At 51.2% G+C, this 14,337-nt stretch overlaps 1 protein-coding gene across 2 annotated transcripts in view; it reads right to left on the bottom strand.

Annotated features, from left to right (window-relative positions):
• Positions 1-14,337, bottom strand: part of NFASC (neurofascin) — an 86,868-nt gene that overhangs the window by 42,668 nt on the left and 29,863 nt on the right. For both annotated transcript variants that reach the window (XM_063418284.1, XM_063418285.1), the window contains exons 8-20: positions 11,737-11,848; positions 10,961-11,145; positions 10,012-10,143; positions 8,969-9,112; positions 8,042-8,153; positions 7,777-7,943; positions 5,657-5,804; positions 4,934-5,058; positions 4,118-4,153; positions 2,661-2,762; positions 2,370-2,567; positions 1,275-1,345; positions 32-254 (exon numbers count right to left, since the gene is read on the bottom strand). In XM_063418284.1, the coding sequence (XP_063274354.1) occupies positions 32-254; positions 1,275-1,345; positions 2,370-2,567; positions 2,661-2,762; positions 4,118-4,153; positions 4,934-5,058; positions 5,657-5,804; positions 7,777-7,943; positions 8,042-8,153; positions 8,969-9,112; positions 10,012-10,143; positions 10,961-11,145; positions 11,737-11,848 (1,755 nt within the window). The remainder of the gene's footprint in view (positions 1-31; positions 255-1,274; positions 1,346-2,369; positions 2,568-2,660; positions 2,763-4,117; positions 4,154-4,933; positions 5,059-5,656; positions 5,805-7,776; positions 7,944-8,041; positions 8,154-8,968; positions 9,113-10,011; positions 10,144-10,960; positions 11,146-11,736; positions 11,849-14,337) is intronic.

The following is a 14,337-nucleotide window of genomic DNA, read 5'->3' on the forward strand; positions in this document are numbered from 1 at the left end:
AAATCCCACCTGCGGCCGAGGGAATACTCACAATCCTCCCCGGAATATCCGATGTAGGTGTCGGGCTCCGGGGCCCTGCCGAAGTCATTCTCGGCCTGCACCTTGATCTCGTAGGGGACGTAGATGGGCGTGTTCCACACCACGTGCCGCACGCTCTGCACCGTCTTGTTGTACCAGCTCCCGCGGGGCTCCCGCCGCCGCCACTTCACGATGTACCTCAGGTTGGGCCCGTAAGCCTGAGTCGCATTCAGAGGCTTCAGAGGAAACAGAAAAAGGAAAGTGAGAAGGAGGAAAAAAAAAATCAAACCAACAACCACCCCAATATTTTGGTTTTCTTGGATTTCTCCGCTGAGGAGATCCAAAAGTTCTTCTCTCAGAAGTGGGGTCTTATTCCAGGCTCCATCAGCAAATCCCAAAGGAGGGCGAGGTTTTGTTCCCAAGGAGAAGCAGAAGGAGATTTTGCCCTCCAGAGCCAAGGCAGGATCAGAAAATTTTAGTCACAAAAAATTTTATTCACAAAATCCAGGATAAAATTATTCCTGGAATGGTTTGGATTGAAAGGGATTTAAATTCCAGGCCCCCTCCATGGGCAGGGACACTTCCACTAGCCCAGATTTCTTATCTCTATATATATATATTTATATAATATTTTCTACATTATAGAAAATAAACCAAATATTTGCAGAACACAGAGTTACACAATATATATTCCATATCTACCATCCCCATATTCCAGTCTCTACTCCCGCTGCTTCCAACCCTCCTCACAGCTCATCCCTGATTTGTGGCTGACACCTGCTGGCGCAGGCAGCAAAGCAGGAGCAGTTCCATAAATCCTCTGAGCTGCTCAAGGACTCGACTTTGGGAAGCTGAGTCTGGAATCCGACATCTCTGGGTGTCACGTCGTTGACTTATTTTATTTAGAATTTTTTGAATTATTCTTTTTATCACAGCACTAAAAACGGCCTTTCTTGTAACCTCCTGGTTTTTAATTCATGGAATGCTGGAACGGTTTGGGTTTGAAGGGACCTGAAATCCCGTTCCGTTCCACCCCCACGAGCATGGAAACCTTCCGTGATCTCAGGTTGCTCCAACCCGACCTTGGACACTCCCAGGGATGGGGCAGCCACGGATTTTTTGGGAATTCCATCTCAGCCCTTGCCCACCCTCTCAGGGAAGGATTTATTCCCTATATCCCATCTATCCCTGCCCTCTGAACCCATTCCCCCCTCATCCTGCGACCCCATCCCAAAAGACATCCAAGAAGAACTCACGGTCCACGTTATCTCCATGTTGTTTTTTTGGGTCCCTACCCCTTGAACTCCCGTTGGATTTATTTCAGGACCTGAAATTCACACGGAAAACCAAAACCAGTGAATTTTGCAATGTCAAAAAGCAACCACTGAGTGGTTAAAACCCTGCAAGCCGAGAGTCCTTCCAAGGCAGAAGTTAATGGCCTGATTTTTCCAGAAGCTCCCATTCAGGTTAATGGGACACGAGACTCTCAGTCCTCTGAAAAACCAGGCCATTTATTTAGGAGGCTCTTTTTTATTCCCTAAATGTCCTAAATCTCTGAAAGGAAACCATTGTGGAGGGAGAGGAGTTTGTCACAGTGAGCCCGGGACACGGCGGGCACTGCTGGGAGCCAACACTAGATGCCAGCAGTTCCTCGGAAAACCTCCCTGGAATGGGTGAAGGAAGAAATGCAGCAGAACTGCTGAGGTTCCTGTGAATTCCTCCCGCTGAATTTTCTCAAATATTCCCAGACAAAGCTCTGGGCAGACAAACTCAATTCTTGGTTGTGGATTGGAGCTTGGTTTTTTTTTTTCGTCACAGAATTTGGGTGGAAAAGGAGTTTTAAAAATCCAATTCCACCCCCTGCCATGAGCAGGGTCACCTCCCCTATCCCAGCTGCTCCAAGCCCTTCAAACCTGGCCTTGGACACTTCCAGGGATGGAGCAGACACATTTTTCAGGATAATCTGTGCCAGGGCCTTGCCACCCCCACAGCTTCAACCAGCTTTCACAGTGGCCAGTAATTAACAATATTTGCATTTGAGTCTGATTTTTCTACAGATTTCTGAGCTTCCTATAGCCTGAAAGGACTGGGAGAATTCCTTTAGGAATCTCCCCTTTAAGGAAAAGAAAGAAAATCAAATTTTTCTATTTAAAAATGGGTGACTTTTGCCTAAACCTCCGCGTTTCGCTGCCCTAAAGGGCATCACCCACAGACTCAAAAATTCCACACAGAAAACTCCACCGCTGCCTTTTTCCAACCAATTCCCGGCATCAGAGGGGAGAACCTCCAAGGACAGCGGTGGATTCCAAGGACAAAAAAAAACCCGGGAAAAAAAACACCCCAAAACTCACGTGCCCCGTTGGTGTGGTAGCGCTGGGAGGGCAGGCTGGGCACGCTGCTGCCCACGTCGTTGACGGCGATCACGCGGAATTGATAATTCACGTACGGCGAGAGGCTCAGCACGGCCGTGTTGACATTCCCGGGGTACCTGGAGTGGTTGTGCCACACTCCGGGCTGGAGCCGGTCCTCCTCGAACTGCACGATGTAATCTGGGGAGAAATGGGAGAAGGGTTTGGGTGGGATTTTCCATCACTGGGAAGAAGAAAGAGGAGCAGGGGGATTTTGGAGGGTAGGGGACAGACCTGTGATGGGGCTGTTGTTGTCGTCGCCGGGGATCCACGTCAACCGCACGCTCCTCTCTTCCAGATCCGACAGCTCCAAGTCCCGGGGACGGTCAGGTCGTTCTGTTGGAATGGGATAAATGAGGCTGGAATTGTGCCAGGAGCGAGTCCTGGTTCCCATCACCTCTCCCAGCCCCGTGGGCAGGATGTGCTCCGGGGCACAATCCGCGTCCTGCAGCTCTTCAGGGGAGCAGAGCGGTTTTTAAAATGTAAATTGTGGTCATTTCTGACAGCGTCTCGCCTGGAAATCCTGTTTTTCCCAGGAAAAAAACTGCCTTTCCCAGGAAAAAAAATCCTGCTTTTTCCAGGAAAAAAAATCCTGCCTTTCCCAGGAAAGAACCCTGCCTTTCCCAGAAAAAACCCTGCTTTTTCCAGGAAAAAAAAATCCTGCCTTTCCCAGGAAAAAACCCTGCCTTTCCATGGAAAAACAACCCTGCTTTTCCCAGGAAAAAAATCTGCTTTTTCCAGGAAAAAAAATCCTGCCTTTCCCAGGGAAAAAAATCGTGCCTTTCCCAGCAAAAAAACTGCCTTTCTCAGAAAAAAAATCCTGCCCTTTCCCAGGAAAAAACCCCCTGCCTTTCCCAGGAAAAAAACCCCTGTTTTTCCCAGGAAAAAAAATCCTGCCTTTCCCAGGAAAAAACCTGCCCTTTCCCAGGAAAAAAACCCCTGCCTTTCCCAGGAAAAAAACCTGCCCTTTCCCAGGAAAAAACCTGCCCTTTCCCAGGAAAAAAACCTGCCCTTTCCCAGGAAAAAAAATCCTGCTTTTTCCAGGAAAAAAATTCCTTTCCCAGGAAAAAACCATGCCCTTTCCCAGAAAAAAAAATCCTGCTTTTTCCAGGAAAAAAAAATCCTGCCTTTCCCAGGAAAAAACCCTGCCTTTCCGCCCAAAAAAATGATGACGGAAGCACCAGGTGCTTGTTTAGGGGGATTTGTGACCTTACACAGAGAAATGCAAACCAAAAGCAGGGAAAAGACACAAAACCTCGGTGGAACCATAAATTTGATAGAAATTCCCCATTTATTTAAATCTGGTCTCAAGGACCAGCTCATGCAATAACGGGAATAAATCCCAGGTAAAAAAATTAGGGGATTCCATGAGGGTTTGGGGTTTTTTCCCATTAGGATTTTCAGGTACAGGTAAAGGGATTCCTGCACTCAGGAGCTGCCACCGTGGGACACAAAATGTGACAGAACAGGAGTGTTCAACCCTTTTCAAGGACAATCTGGACAAATCTGGAAAAATCAGCTCCTTCAAGGACAACCTGGGCAGGACTTGGAGCTTCAGCTCCTTCAAGGAAAACCTGGAAGCGTCATTCCAGTTTTTCCAGCTGCCACCCTTCTCTCTTGGAGTTACCGGCGAGGGAAAACCAAAACCAAGGTGGAAAATAAAAGGAAGGCGAGGAATTAGTGACGATTACCTTTGGGTAAATCTCTCAACCGGTTAGCGGGGACGGCTGCAAGGTAAGACAGTGCTTGTTAACCGGGTTAGTTTAAGCTTGGGTGGCCAAAGGAGCTCCTGGTAAATATAAAATTCCAGATTTCACCGGGAATTGATCCAGCCTGGGAAGCAGAGAGGGAATATCCTTCCCGCAGTGACCTCCATTGCTTTACCCACAGCAAAAGGGAAATATCAGCCTGATGTGGGGTTAATGAGCCATTAGGGGAAAGGAGGGGGTGATAAATCAAGCCCAGGGGGATTATTTGGGATTTGGGGTTCCTGTTTCAGTTTGGAAGGGCACTGGGAGGTTGTTGTGGCATTCCCGGGAATCTGAGGCTGCCAGGGGGTGATAAATCCCTGTTTGCCCAGCAGGGCTTGCAGTGGCACAAATGGGGAATTTGAATTTGTCCCTCCCTGTGTGGCAAAGGGGACACACAAAGTGACACACGGGGCCGGGAGGAGCTGGCTCAGCCCCAATCCCATTGCTCAGTAAATCCACCCCCAAATTTAGGGCTTTTCTCATGGATCTTCAACATCCACCCGGGGGTATCTGGGGCTCTGTGCAACAATTCCTGTTTAATTTTTTGCCCTCAGAAATCAGATTTTTTTACACCATTTCAGCGCCATCATCTCAGAGGCAGCGAATCTTGCAAGAATGGAGCCCCTGCTCTGCCAGCACCTCCCTGAGCATCCAGGGGACAATCCTGGAGCCCAGACCCCAATTCCAGCCTGACCTCGAGGTCGGGGTGTCCCGTTCAAAGCCAAGCACTCAGCAGTGGGGTCAGCAGGGCTTTACCCAGCACGGTGAGATAGGCCTTGGCAAAGTCCTTGTCCAGCTCCGTGCTGGCCACGCACGTGTAATCGCCCTGGTCCTTCTCAGTCACGCCGTAGATCGTCAGACCATCCTCTTCCTTCTTCATCCTTCAAGGAAACAACATCCCAAAATTCAGCCCCAGCTTTATTTAGGAGCAGTGTTTCCAGCTGGAGATGTCCCCTGAAAAAATCCAGCTGGAGACACAACCAGAGCGGGAGAACGTCTCCGGTCTGGAGGTTTTAGCAGCTGAGGATGTGCTGGGTTATTCTGGGAAAGCTCATTTCCTAAGGAATCACGCGCCCCGGGGTGTATCTGGGGAATAATCACATTTTTAGGACAACAGCCAAGCCCGGGCTCGTGCCCTGGGATCAGATCTTGCCTCACAAGAAAGAAGAGTCAGGTACGGAAAGGAAATTAAAGCTTCGCCAGCCGCAGCAGAGAAACATTAATTCTGGAGGGGCTCGTTATGAATTCCCAGGTTTTATCAAGATGTCCTAAAACACCCGTGAATAAAACCTGCGGCAAAGTCTGGATTTACTGATAAATCAGCTGGAATTGCTGGGGGGAGCCAATGAGATTAAAAGTGTCCAAAATATCAAACGCTGCTTAGGTGGGAACACAATATTTATCCCTGGGGACTCCTGGAATGTTCTGCTGAAAATCTAACAGTTCTGGGAGAGAAATTTGGGAATTTTTGGCACAGACCTGTTGCCCATGTACAGGGGGGCGTCGTCCTTGAGCCAGGTGACCATGAGCCGGAGCGTGGGGTCGTGCTTGACGCGGCAGTGGAGCCGGGGCATGGTGCCCCTCTTGACCACCTGGTCCTCGGGGCCCCTCACGATCCTGGTGGGGTCTGCAGGGGGTCACAAACAAAAGGTCACTTCCAAATTCCTCAGGACCCTTCATGATCCTGGTGGGGTCTTTAGGGGGGTCACAACCAACAGGTCACATCCTAAACCCTTCAGGACTCTTCATGATCCCGCATGAGGTCAAGGGTTACTTCTTGTGCCTGCCCCATGATCCTGGTGGGGTCTGCAGAGGGTCGAGGGTTATGTCCTAAACTCCTCGAGTTCCCTCTCAACCCCTGGGGGGTCTGCACGGGGTCACAAACAAAGGGCGACACCCCAAACCCCTCAGGTTCCCTCACAACTTTGGTGGGGTCTGCACGGGGTCAGGGGTTATGTCCCAAATCCCTCAGGACCCCTCCTGATCCTGGTGGGGACCTGCAGGAGGTCACAAACAAAAGGTCACACCCCAAACCCCTCAGGACTCTTCATGATCCCGCATGAGGTCGAGGGTTACATCCCAAACTTCTTGTGCCTGCCCCATGATCCTGGTGGGGTCTGGAGAGGGTCGAGGGTTATGTCCCAAATTCCTCAAGTTCCCTCTCAACCCCTGGGGGGTCTGGAGGGGGTCACAAACAAAGGGCGACACCCCAAACCCCTCAGGACCCTTCATGATCCCGGTGGGGTCTGTAGGGGGTCACAAACAAAGGGCGACACCCCAAACCCCTCAGGACCCTTCATGATCCCGCATGAGGTCGAGGGTTACATCCCAAACTTCTCTTGCCCGCCCCATGATCCTGGTGGGGTCTGCAGAGGGTTGAGGGTTATGTCCCAAACTCCTTGAGCTCCCTCTCAACCCTTGGGGGGGTCACAAACAAAGGGCGACACCACAAACCCCTCATGTTCCCTCACAGCTTTGGTGGGGTCTGCACGGGGTCAGGGGTTATGTCCCAAATCCCTCAGGACCCCTCCTGATCCTGGTGGGGTCTGCAGGAGGTCACAAACAAAAGGTCACACCCCAAACCCCTCAGGACCCTTCATGATCCTGGTGGGATCTGCAGAAGGTCACAAAGGGTCACATCCCCAAAACCGTGGGGCCTGGCTCAGGGACTCAACGTTACTTGGGAAGGACAAGCACACTTGGGGTGTTCGTCCAGCTTTAAACAAATAAATCAATTTAACAAGTCATTAATTCGTGCTGAGCCATTAAAAAAAAAACTATTTTTGCAGTCAGCAGCCAGATTTGCTGAGTGGGGTAAAACAATTCCAAAAATGTTTTACCGTCCTCAGCTAACCCCGAGGAACTCTTGGGGTCAGTGTTGGTGCTGCTGGTGGCACCTCCGAGTCTGACACCCAACCCAAGCCCCTCCACCGTCCCCAGCCTTGGTTTTTCTCAGCATTAAAATGGAATCTCCACCATTTTAAGGCTCCCAGCTCTGACCTGCTGGAAGATCAGATCAGCCACAACCAAACCCCTTCACCTCCAGGATTATTTCTGCTGCAACTCCCAGAAAATCCAAGATTTTGACCTCAACTCTTCCTGCTGCAACTCTCAGAAAATCCAAGATTTTGACCTCAGTTGTTTCTGCTGCAACTCCCAGAAAATCCAAGATTTTGACCTCAACTCTTTCTGCTTCAGCTTCCAGGAAATCCAAGATTTTGACCTCAACTATTTCTGCTGCAACTTCCATGAGATCCAAAATTTTGACTTCAATTATTTCTGCTGCAACTTCCAGAAAATCCAAGATTTTGACCTCAACTCTTTCTGCTGCAACTCCCAGAAAATCCAAGATTTTGACCTCAACTCTTTCTGCTTCAGCTTCCAGGAAATCCAAGATTTTGACCTCAACTATTTCTGCTGCAACTTCCATGAGATCCAAAATTTTGACTTCAATTATTTCTGCTGCAACTTCCAGAAAATCCAAGATTTTGACCTCAACTCTTTCTGCTGCAACTCCCAGAAAATCTAAGATTTTAATCTCAACTATTTCTGCTGCCATTTCCAGAAAATCCAAGATTTTGGCTCCTCTGTGTCCCTACCTTTGACCTCCAGGCGGACCTGGGCCTCGGCTTTCCCCAGGATGTTGGTGGCCACGCAGGTGTAGATTCCCTGGTCCTCCTTCCGAGCCATGAAGATCTCCAAGCTCCCGTTCTCGTGGGCTTTGTAGTTTCCTCCGTCCAGCATGTTCCCCTGGCCGTTCTTAAACCTCCCAACACCACAAAGTGCTGTTGGAAGGGAAGGAAAAGCAGGAATCCCCCCCTTTCCCACCCCTCGGGATGGAGCGGGATGGGATCCGGCTCTTACCAGCGCAGGGTGGGGATGGGGGAGCCGAAAAAGGGACAATCCAGGCGGGTCCTGTTGTTCTGGATCACCCTGATCAGCTGGTTCCGGGGGGCCAGGATCCGGGGCTGAACATCTGCCAAAGGTCAAAATTCCAGTCATGGAGAAGGAGAAAAAATGGATTCTGCTGCTCTTTTCCAGCCTTATCCCCTGGGGTTTTTTTGGTTCACTTTCCCCACTTGCATTTTCAAAACCCGGTAGAGTTTCTCCATTCCCGCTCACCTCCCCTTCCCTCTCCTTCCTGCCTCGTTTTGTGACTCATATCCCTGGATTTGCCCGGCCTTTGCCTGGTTTGAATCCATGGCAATGGATTCCTGCTCCAAAGCCCGGGGCCTTTGTGCATTCCCTCAGAGCAGCAAAGGGGAAAACTCATGGAAAACTTCTGCAGGGAAAAAAGGGAGCTGGGAAAAACCAGGGAGAGTGACTTTTATATGGGAATATAGTAATGGGATGAAGGGGAATGATTTCAAACTGAAATAGGAGAGTTTAGGTGGGATACTGGGAAAAAATTCCTGTCTGGGAGGGCAGAGAGGGACTGGAATGGAATTCCCAGAGAAGCCATGGCTGCCCCTGGATCCCTGGAAGTGTCCAAGGCCAGGCTGGATGGGGCTTGGAGCACCCCGGGAGAGTGGAAGGTTCCATTCCCCATCCATGGCAAGAGGGCGGAATTTTGGATGAATCCCAGAACCAACCGGTTGGAAAAACCTTGGAAAAAAACCCTTTAAGACCATCAAGCCCAACCTACAGCCCAACACCACCTCAGCACCAAGCGCCGCATCCACCCTTTTAAGACGAGCTTTGAGCTGAGCTTTAAGGCCCTTCCCAACCCAGCCCATCCTTGGATTCCATGGAAATTTGGGATTTGGGATGCTCCCAGCGCCGCGGGCTCACCCAGCACGCTGACGAAGGCGTTGGCCAGCAGGTAGCCGTGCTCGTTGGAGGCGTTGCACTGGTACACGGCGCTGCTGCCGATCTGCGTGTCCCGGAACACGATGGTGTCCCCGGCCACCTCCCGGCTGGGGTTGGGCGGGGACGCTTCGAAACAAGGACAAAACTCCCTCAATTCGGTTCAATTCCAAAGGAAATTCCACCTCCTGACATCACAGAGCGTCTTCCCAGTTCAAAGCCGGTGATGGTGTGTGAGATCCGCACTGGGAGCCACTGGGTGAACTGGGGCCATCCCAGACCAGCCAGGGGCTCACGTGGAGCCCACGGTGGTGGATCCCACCAGCAGCTCTGGCTCGTGCTCAGCCAGGAGACCCTTGGCTGGGACTTGGGCTGGGCTTTTTCCTGGGATTTGAGCTGGGATTTTGGAGAAGGGGGCAACTCTGGCTTGTGCTCAGCCAGGAGATCCTTGGCTGGGATTTGGGCTGGGATTTGGGCTGGGATTTGGGCTGGGATTTTGGAGAAGGAAGCAACTCTGTCTTGTGCTCAGCCAGGAGATCGTGGGCTTTGTAGTTGCCTCCATCCAGCATTTTCTCCTGGCCGTTCTTAAACCTCCCAACACCACAAAGTGCTGTTGGAAGGGAAGGAAAAGCAGGAACACCCCCTTTCCCTATAAAATCTCTTGGCTGGGATTATGGAGGAGAAGGCAACTCTGGCTCATGCTCCACCAGGAGATTCTTGGGATTTGGGCTCGGATTTTGGAGGAGGAGGCAACTCTGGCTCACACTCCACCAGGAGATTCTTGGTTGGGATTTGGGCTGGGATTTTGTAGAAAAAGGCAACTGGCTCATGCTCAGCCATGAGATCCTTGGCTGGGATTTTGGAGGAGGAGGCAACTCTGGCTCATGCCATAGCAGGAGATTCTTGGTTGGGATTTGGGCTGGGATTTGGAGAAGGAGGCAACTCTGTCTTGTGCCCAGCCATGAGATCCTTGGCTGGGATTTGGGCTGGGATTTTGGAGAAGGAGGCCCGGTCTCTCCCTCGCTCACCTTCGATGGGCTCTCCGTTCACCAGCCACTGGATGGAGGGTTTGGGGTTCCCGTTGGCCCGGCACACCAGCCTGCCGTCCTCGCCCGGGGCCAGGATCAGGTTCTCCGGCTCATCCAGCCAGTAGGGAGCAGCTGGAAAACAGCCCCGCCCCGGTGACACAGGGACAGCGGCACCACGCCCGAAATCCCCCCTCCAAAACTCCCTGGGGGATGAGGGACATGGAAGCACCGAGCGATGGAAACTCCAAATCCCGGGATTCGGCCAAGGAGACCCTTCCCTCTCCTTGGCCACACAAACCCAATCCCATGAGATCCCATCTCCCGCTGCTTTTGGGGCCGTTTGGACAAGATTTAATTTGAAAAAGGAAAAATTCAGATGGGATATTGGGATGGAATCATTCCTTGGGAAGGTGGGGAGGGTCTGGGATGGAATTCCATCCATCCATCCCTCCATCCATCCCTCCATCCGTCCATCCCTCCATCCTTCCATCCCTCCATCCTTCCATCCCTCCATCCTTCCATCCCTCCATCCTTCCATCCATCCCTCCACTCATCCATCCCTCCATCCCTCCATCCATCTGTCCATCCTTCCTTCCCTCCATCCATCCATCCATCCATCCATCCATCCATCCATCCCTCCATCCATCCCTCCATCCATCCCTCCATCCATCCCTCCATCCCAGAGAACCAGCGGCTGCTCCAATCCTGGAAGTGTCCAAAGCTGGGTTGGATGGGCTTGGAGCAAGCTGGAATCACAGAATGTGTCCCTGCCCATGTGACCTCTAAAGTCCTTCCAACCCAACCCATTCCACGATTCCCTGAAGAACACGGACACAGCGCAGACCCATCCCCAGGGAAAGGCCCCGCCATCCCTCCCAGCACTCCGTGAACGTCTCCTCCCAGCTCCAGGCGGGCCGGGACCCGAAGAGGGAAGGTAAAGGTGACGTACCCTTCACTCTCACCAAGATCGTGTGGCGGATGCTGCCCATCTTGTTGGAGGCCAGGCAGAAATACTCCCCGGAGTCCTCCTCGGACACGTTGGAGATGCGCAGAGTCTTGTTGAAGTTCTCCACCTTGGTTTTGCCCACCGGGAGCTCTCCGCCTTTCTTGTACCACTTGATGTCCGGTGCTGGTCTGAGGAGAGGGGAGCAGATCAGAGCTTCTCCAAAGGCAAGGGAATGACTGCCAAGAGTTGTTATTCCCAAAAAATGGCAAAATTCCCATCCTGGGAACCACTAAAGCCCAGGGAGAAGGTCTGATCTAACCAATGGGCCACCCTCATTCCCCTCACCCTCCTTCCCACCCCTGCCATGAGCATTCCCAGCTGGTCAGGAATGGTGTTCCCCTCCTGGGAATGCAGGATCATGGAATTCTGGAATGGTTTGAGGTGGAAAGGACCTCAAAACCCATCCCTGACCGTGGTCTGATGGTGTGGGCAGGACCACGAGCCCAGAACACTTCTGGGGGACACAAATGTCCTCCCCCACATGGCGGTGAGGAACTCCCGGGAAATTCCCAAACTTCAGGACAAACCAGTGGGGAATTATCCCTAGACCAGGATCTGGAAACACCTGGAAACCGCAGCACTTCTGTTTGCTCATCGAGCAGCTTACGGGAGCACTGCTAACAACTAAAAAAGGAAGGAATGACCCCTTTTTCCCAATCCAGGGGTGATTCCTTGCCCCGATCCCGCTGGGAATTTCCGGGGATCCCGGTGGTACGTACACTCCGGAGGCGATGCATTCCAGCAGCAGATCCACCCCTCGGAGCACCATCTGGCTGCTGGAGGTTCCGTAGGGATACATGAAGCTGGGAGTGGTTTCCGTGATCCCTCGGGCTGGAATCAGTGGGAGAGAAGGAAAAAAACCGAAACAAAACAAAACAAAACAAAACAACAAAAAACAAAGAAGACAAAACACGGGTCTTTTAAAAGTCTCCAGGAATCCATGGAAGGTGTCACCTCCCGGGATTCTGAATTCACCCGGGAATGTGCCTGGAAAGGAAAGGAGGGCTCCAAATGGATTTGGGATTTAAAAAAAAAAAGGGGGAGAGAGAGGAAGTTTGGGCAGGCAGGGAAGAGGAGGAACAGCAGAGGGAGCTGAGAGTTGGGGACGGCCCCCATTCCATCAGTTCCCGCTTTTCCTGCCCTCCCTGCCGCTGGAAAATGGGCTGGAATCCGATGGAATCGGGAAATACTGATGGATGTAACACATAACGATGGACAGCAGGAAAAATGGGCACAGAATGGGTTTATTCAGACACAGAGCTGCTTTTCCACAGGAATCTCCAAGATACGGAGCATCCCCGGGGCTCCAGCTGCACCAAGGAGGTTTTCCAGCTTTCCTGGAGGCCTGGAAGGACGGTTCCCCTTGGAAAGGGACACCAAAATGCCCCACTTAGAGCTGGACAGGGAAGTTTGATGGGAAAAAAACAAAAAGGGAAAGCACAAGACAATTCCCTACGGATCCACACGCAGTGAAGGCCTCTTTGCAAGGGGAAAAAATTAATTATTCATGGCAAAAATTCCATTAACGAGTGGAATGATTGACCTAGATCTGGATCAGTGAGGACAAAACAGGATGAGAGGGGCGGGAAAGCTGCGGCAGCAGGGATGGAAGTTATGGGATCAGGAAAGGGATGGGATGAGGTGGGATGGGAACAGGGACACAAAAATTCCTGGAGTGATCCACGGGGAGAGACCATCCCTGTGCCGGAGCAGGATTTGGGATGCGGCTCCTGCTGCCCCAAAATTTCCTTGGCTCAATGAGTGGGAAACAACCAAAATTTGGGGAATTTGGGGAAACTTCCAGAGCTATGGTGGGATAAGGAGGGGGAGAACGAGGACAGGAATTCTTCCTGGAATTCCCACCTTAGGAAAAGAAAACCCAGCCCCAGGATTCATCCATGGAATCCTTGGAATTGACTCCACACCCACATCCCGCCGCTCCCACGGGCTCCGCGCGCGCTCCCTGTTAGTCAATTATGGATTAATTGGATTACCAGGGCAGGAAAATCCCGACTTTATCCCGAGTTTTCCGGGTCTGTTTGCATGCCTGCTCCCGGAGAAATTCTCATTCCCAGTTAAACCAGCTCAATCCACCCCATCCCAGAGCTCCCAAACCTCCACCACGATCGGGAGCTTCTCCCATCAAATCAGAAAAGTGGGAATTCATTATTTTATCAGCCAAGATTGGCTTTGATCAGGATTTATTCCCACTCCAGATCCTGAGGGATAACTGGAAGCGCTAAGCGGAGCAAGCTGGATTTTACAAGCCTGCATTAATGATGGCAATTAAAAATCAGGGAGATAATTAGTACCCTCCTGGCTTTAATGAACCAAAGGACAGCACGGAAAAAAAAAAAAGATTTTTGCCTCAGCACAGCATTACCATTAATAAGTAATAATTAATAAATAATAAATAAAATTAATAAATAATAACTATTTTGCTGTTTCTAACAGGGAGCAGCCAGAAATCCCCTCAGAACCAGAGGCTCCGAGCATGTGGAAGTTCCAGCTGGAAGTGCCAAGGTTTCCCTCATCCCTCTGGGTGGATCCGAGCTGGAAAAATAAATCCCGGGGCTGTTTATTTCACCTTAAAAATCAACTCTGCTCCCAAGGTTTGCTGTGAGCTGGGATCATCCCAGAAATACCCAATTGTCATCCCAGAAATACCCAATTCTCATCCCAGAGCTGCCAGTTGCCCCCTTCCCATCTAAAATTCCTCCACCAGCTCTGTTTTCCAGGGATGTGCCCATCCCGACACATCCAGGTTCAAACAGCCTCAGGTTTGCCAAAAAATAGAGAGGAAAAGGGATAAAACAGGGCTTTAATTTCATTAAAAGGGATAAAAGAGAGGGAATTCCTGCTAATGAAATATTCCATTTATTCTTTTGGATTGTATTTCCCTGATAATTGCAGCCGGTTTGACCATGGAATTCCGGGAATCATCACTCCAAGGTCTGGGGACAAGGGGTGGGTGACACTTCCTGTGGTTCTCCTGGCCCTGGAGAGGAATTTGGGGACAAGAGTCTCACAAATCTCCCGTGCTCCGCATCCCCACCAGCAGATCCTGCATTCCCAAGCTCAGGAACATCCTGGGAATGGGACTCGGAGGCTTCCAGACCCCTTTTCCTGCTGCCTCTGGAGCTGAGCCAGGATTGTGGGGATCAGCACCCCAAGGAAGAACAGCCCAGAGCCACAAATGCCCCCAACACCTCAAATCCTTGGGATTCACGTCCCTCTCCACATCCCAAAGCCTCCAGCATTCCCAGCCAGGTCATTCCAGGGAGGAACACCGGGGTAGCAACAAGGAAAAGGACTGAGGG

This window comes from Prinia subflava, chromosome 23 (assembly GCF_021018805.1).
Source record: "Prinia subflava isolate CZ2003 ecotype Zambia chromosome 23, Cam_Psub_1.2, whole genome shotgun sequence".
Classification (NCBI taxonomy): domain Eukaryota; kingdom Metazoa; phylum Chordata; class Aves; order Passeriformes; family Cisticolidae; genus Prinia; species Prinia subflava.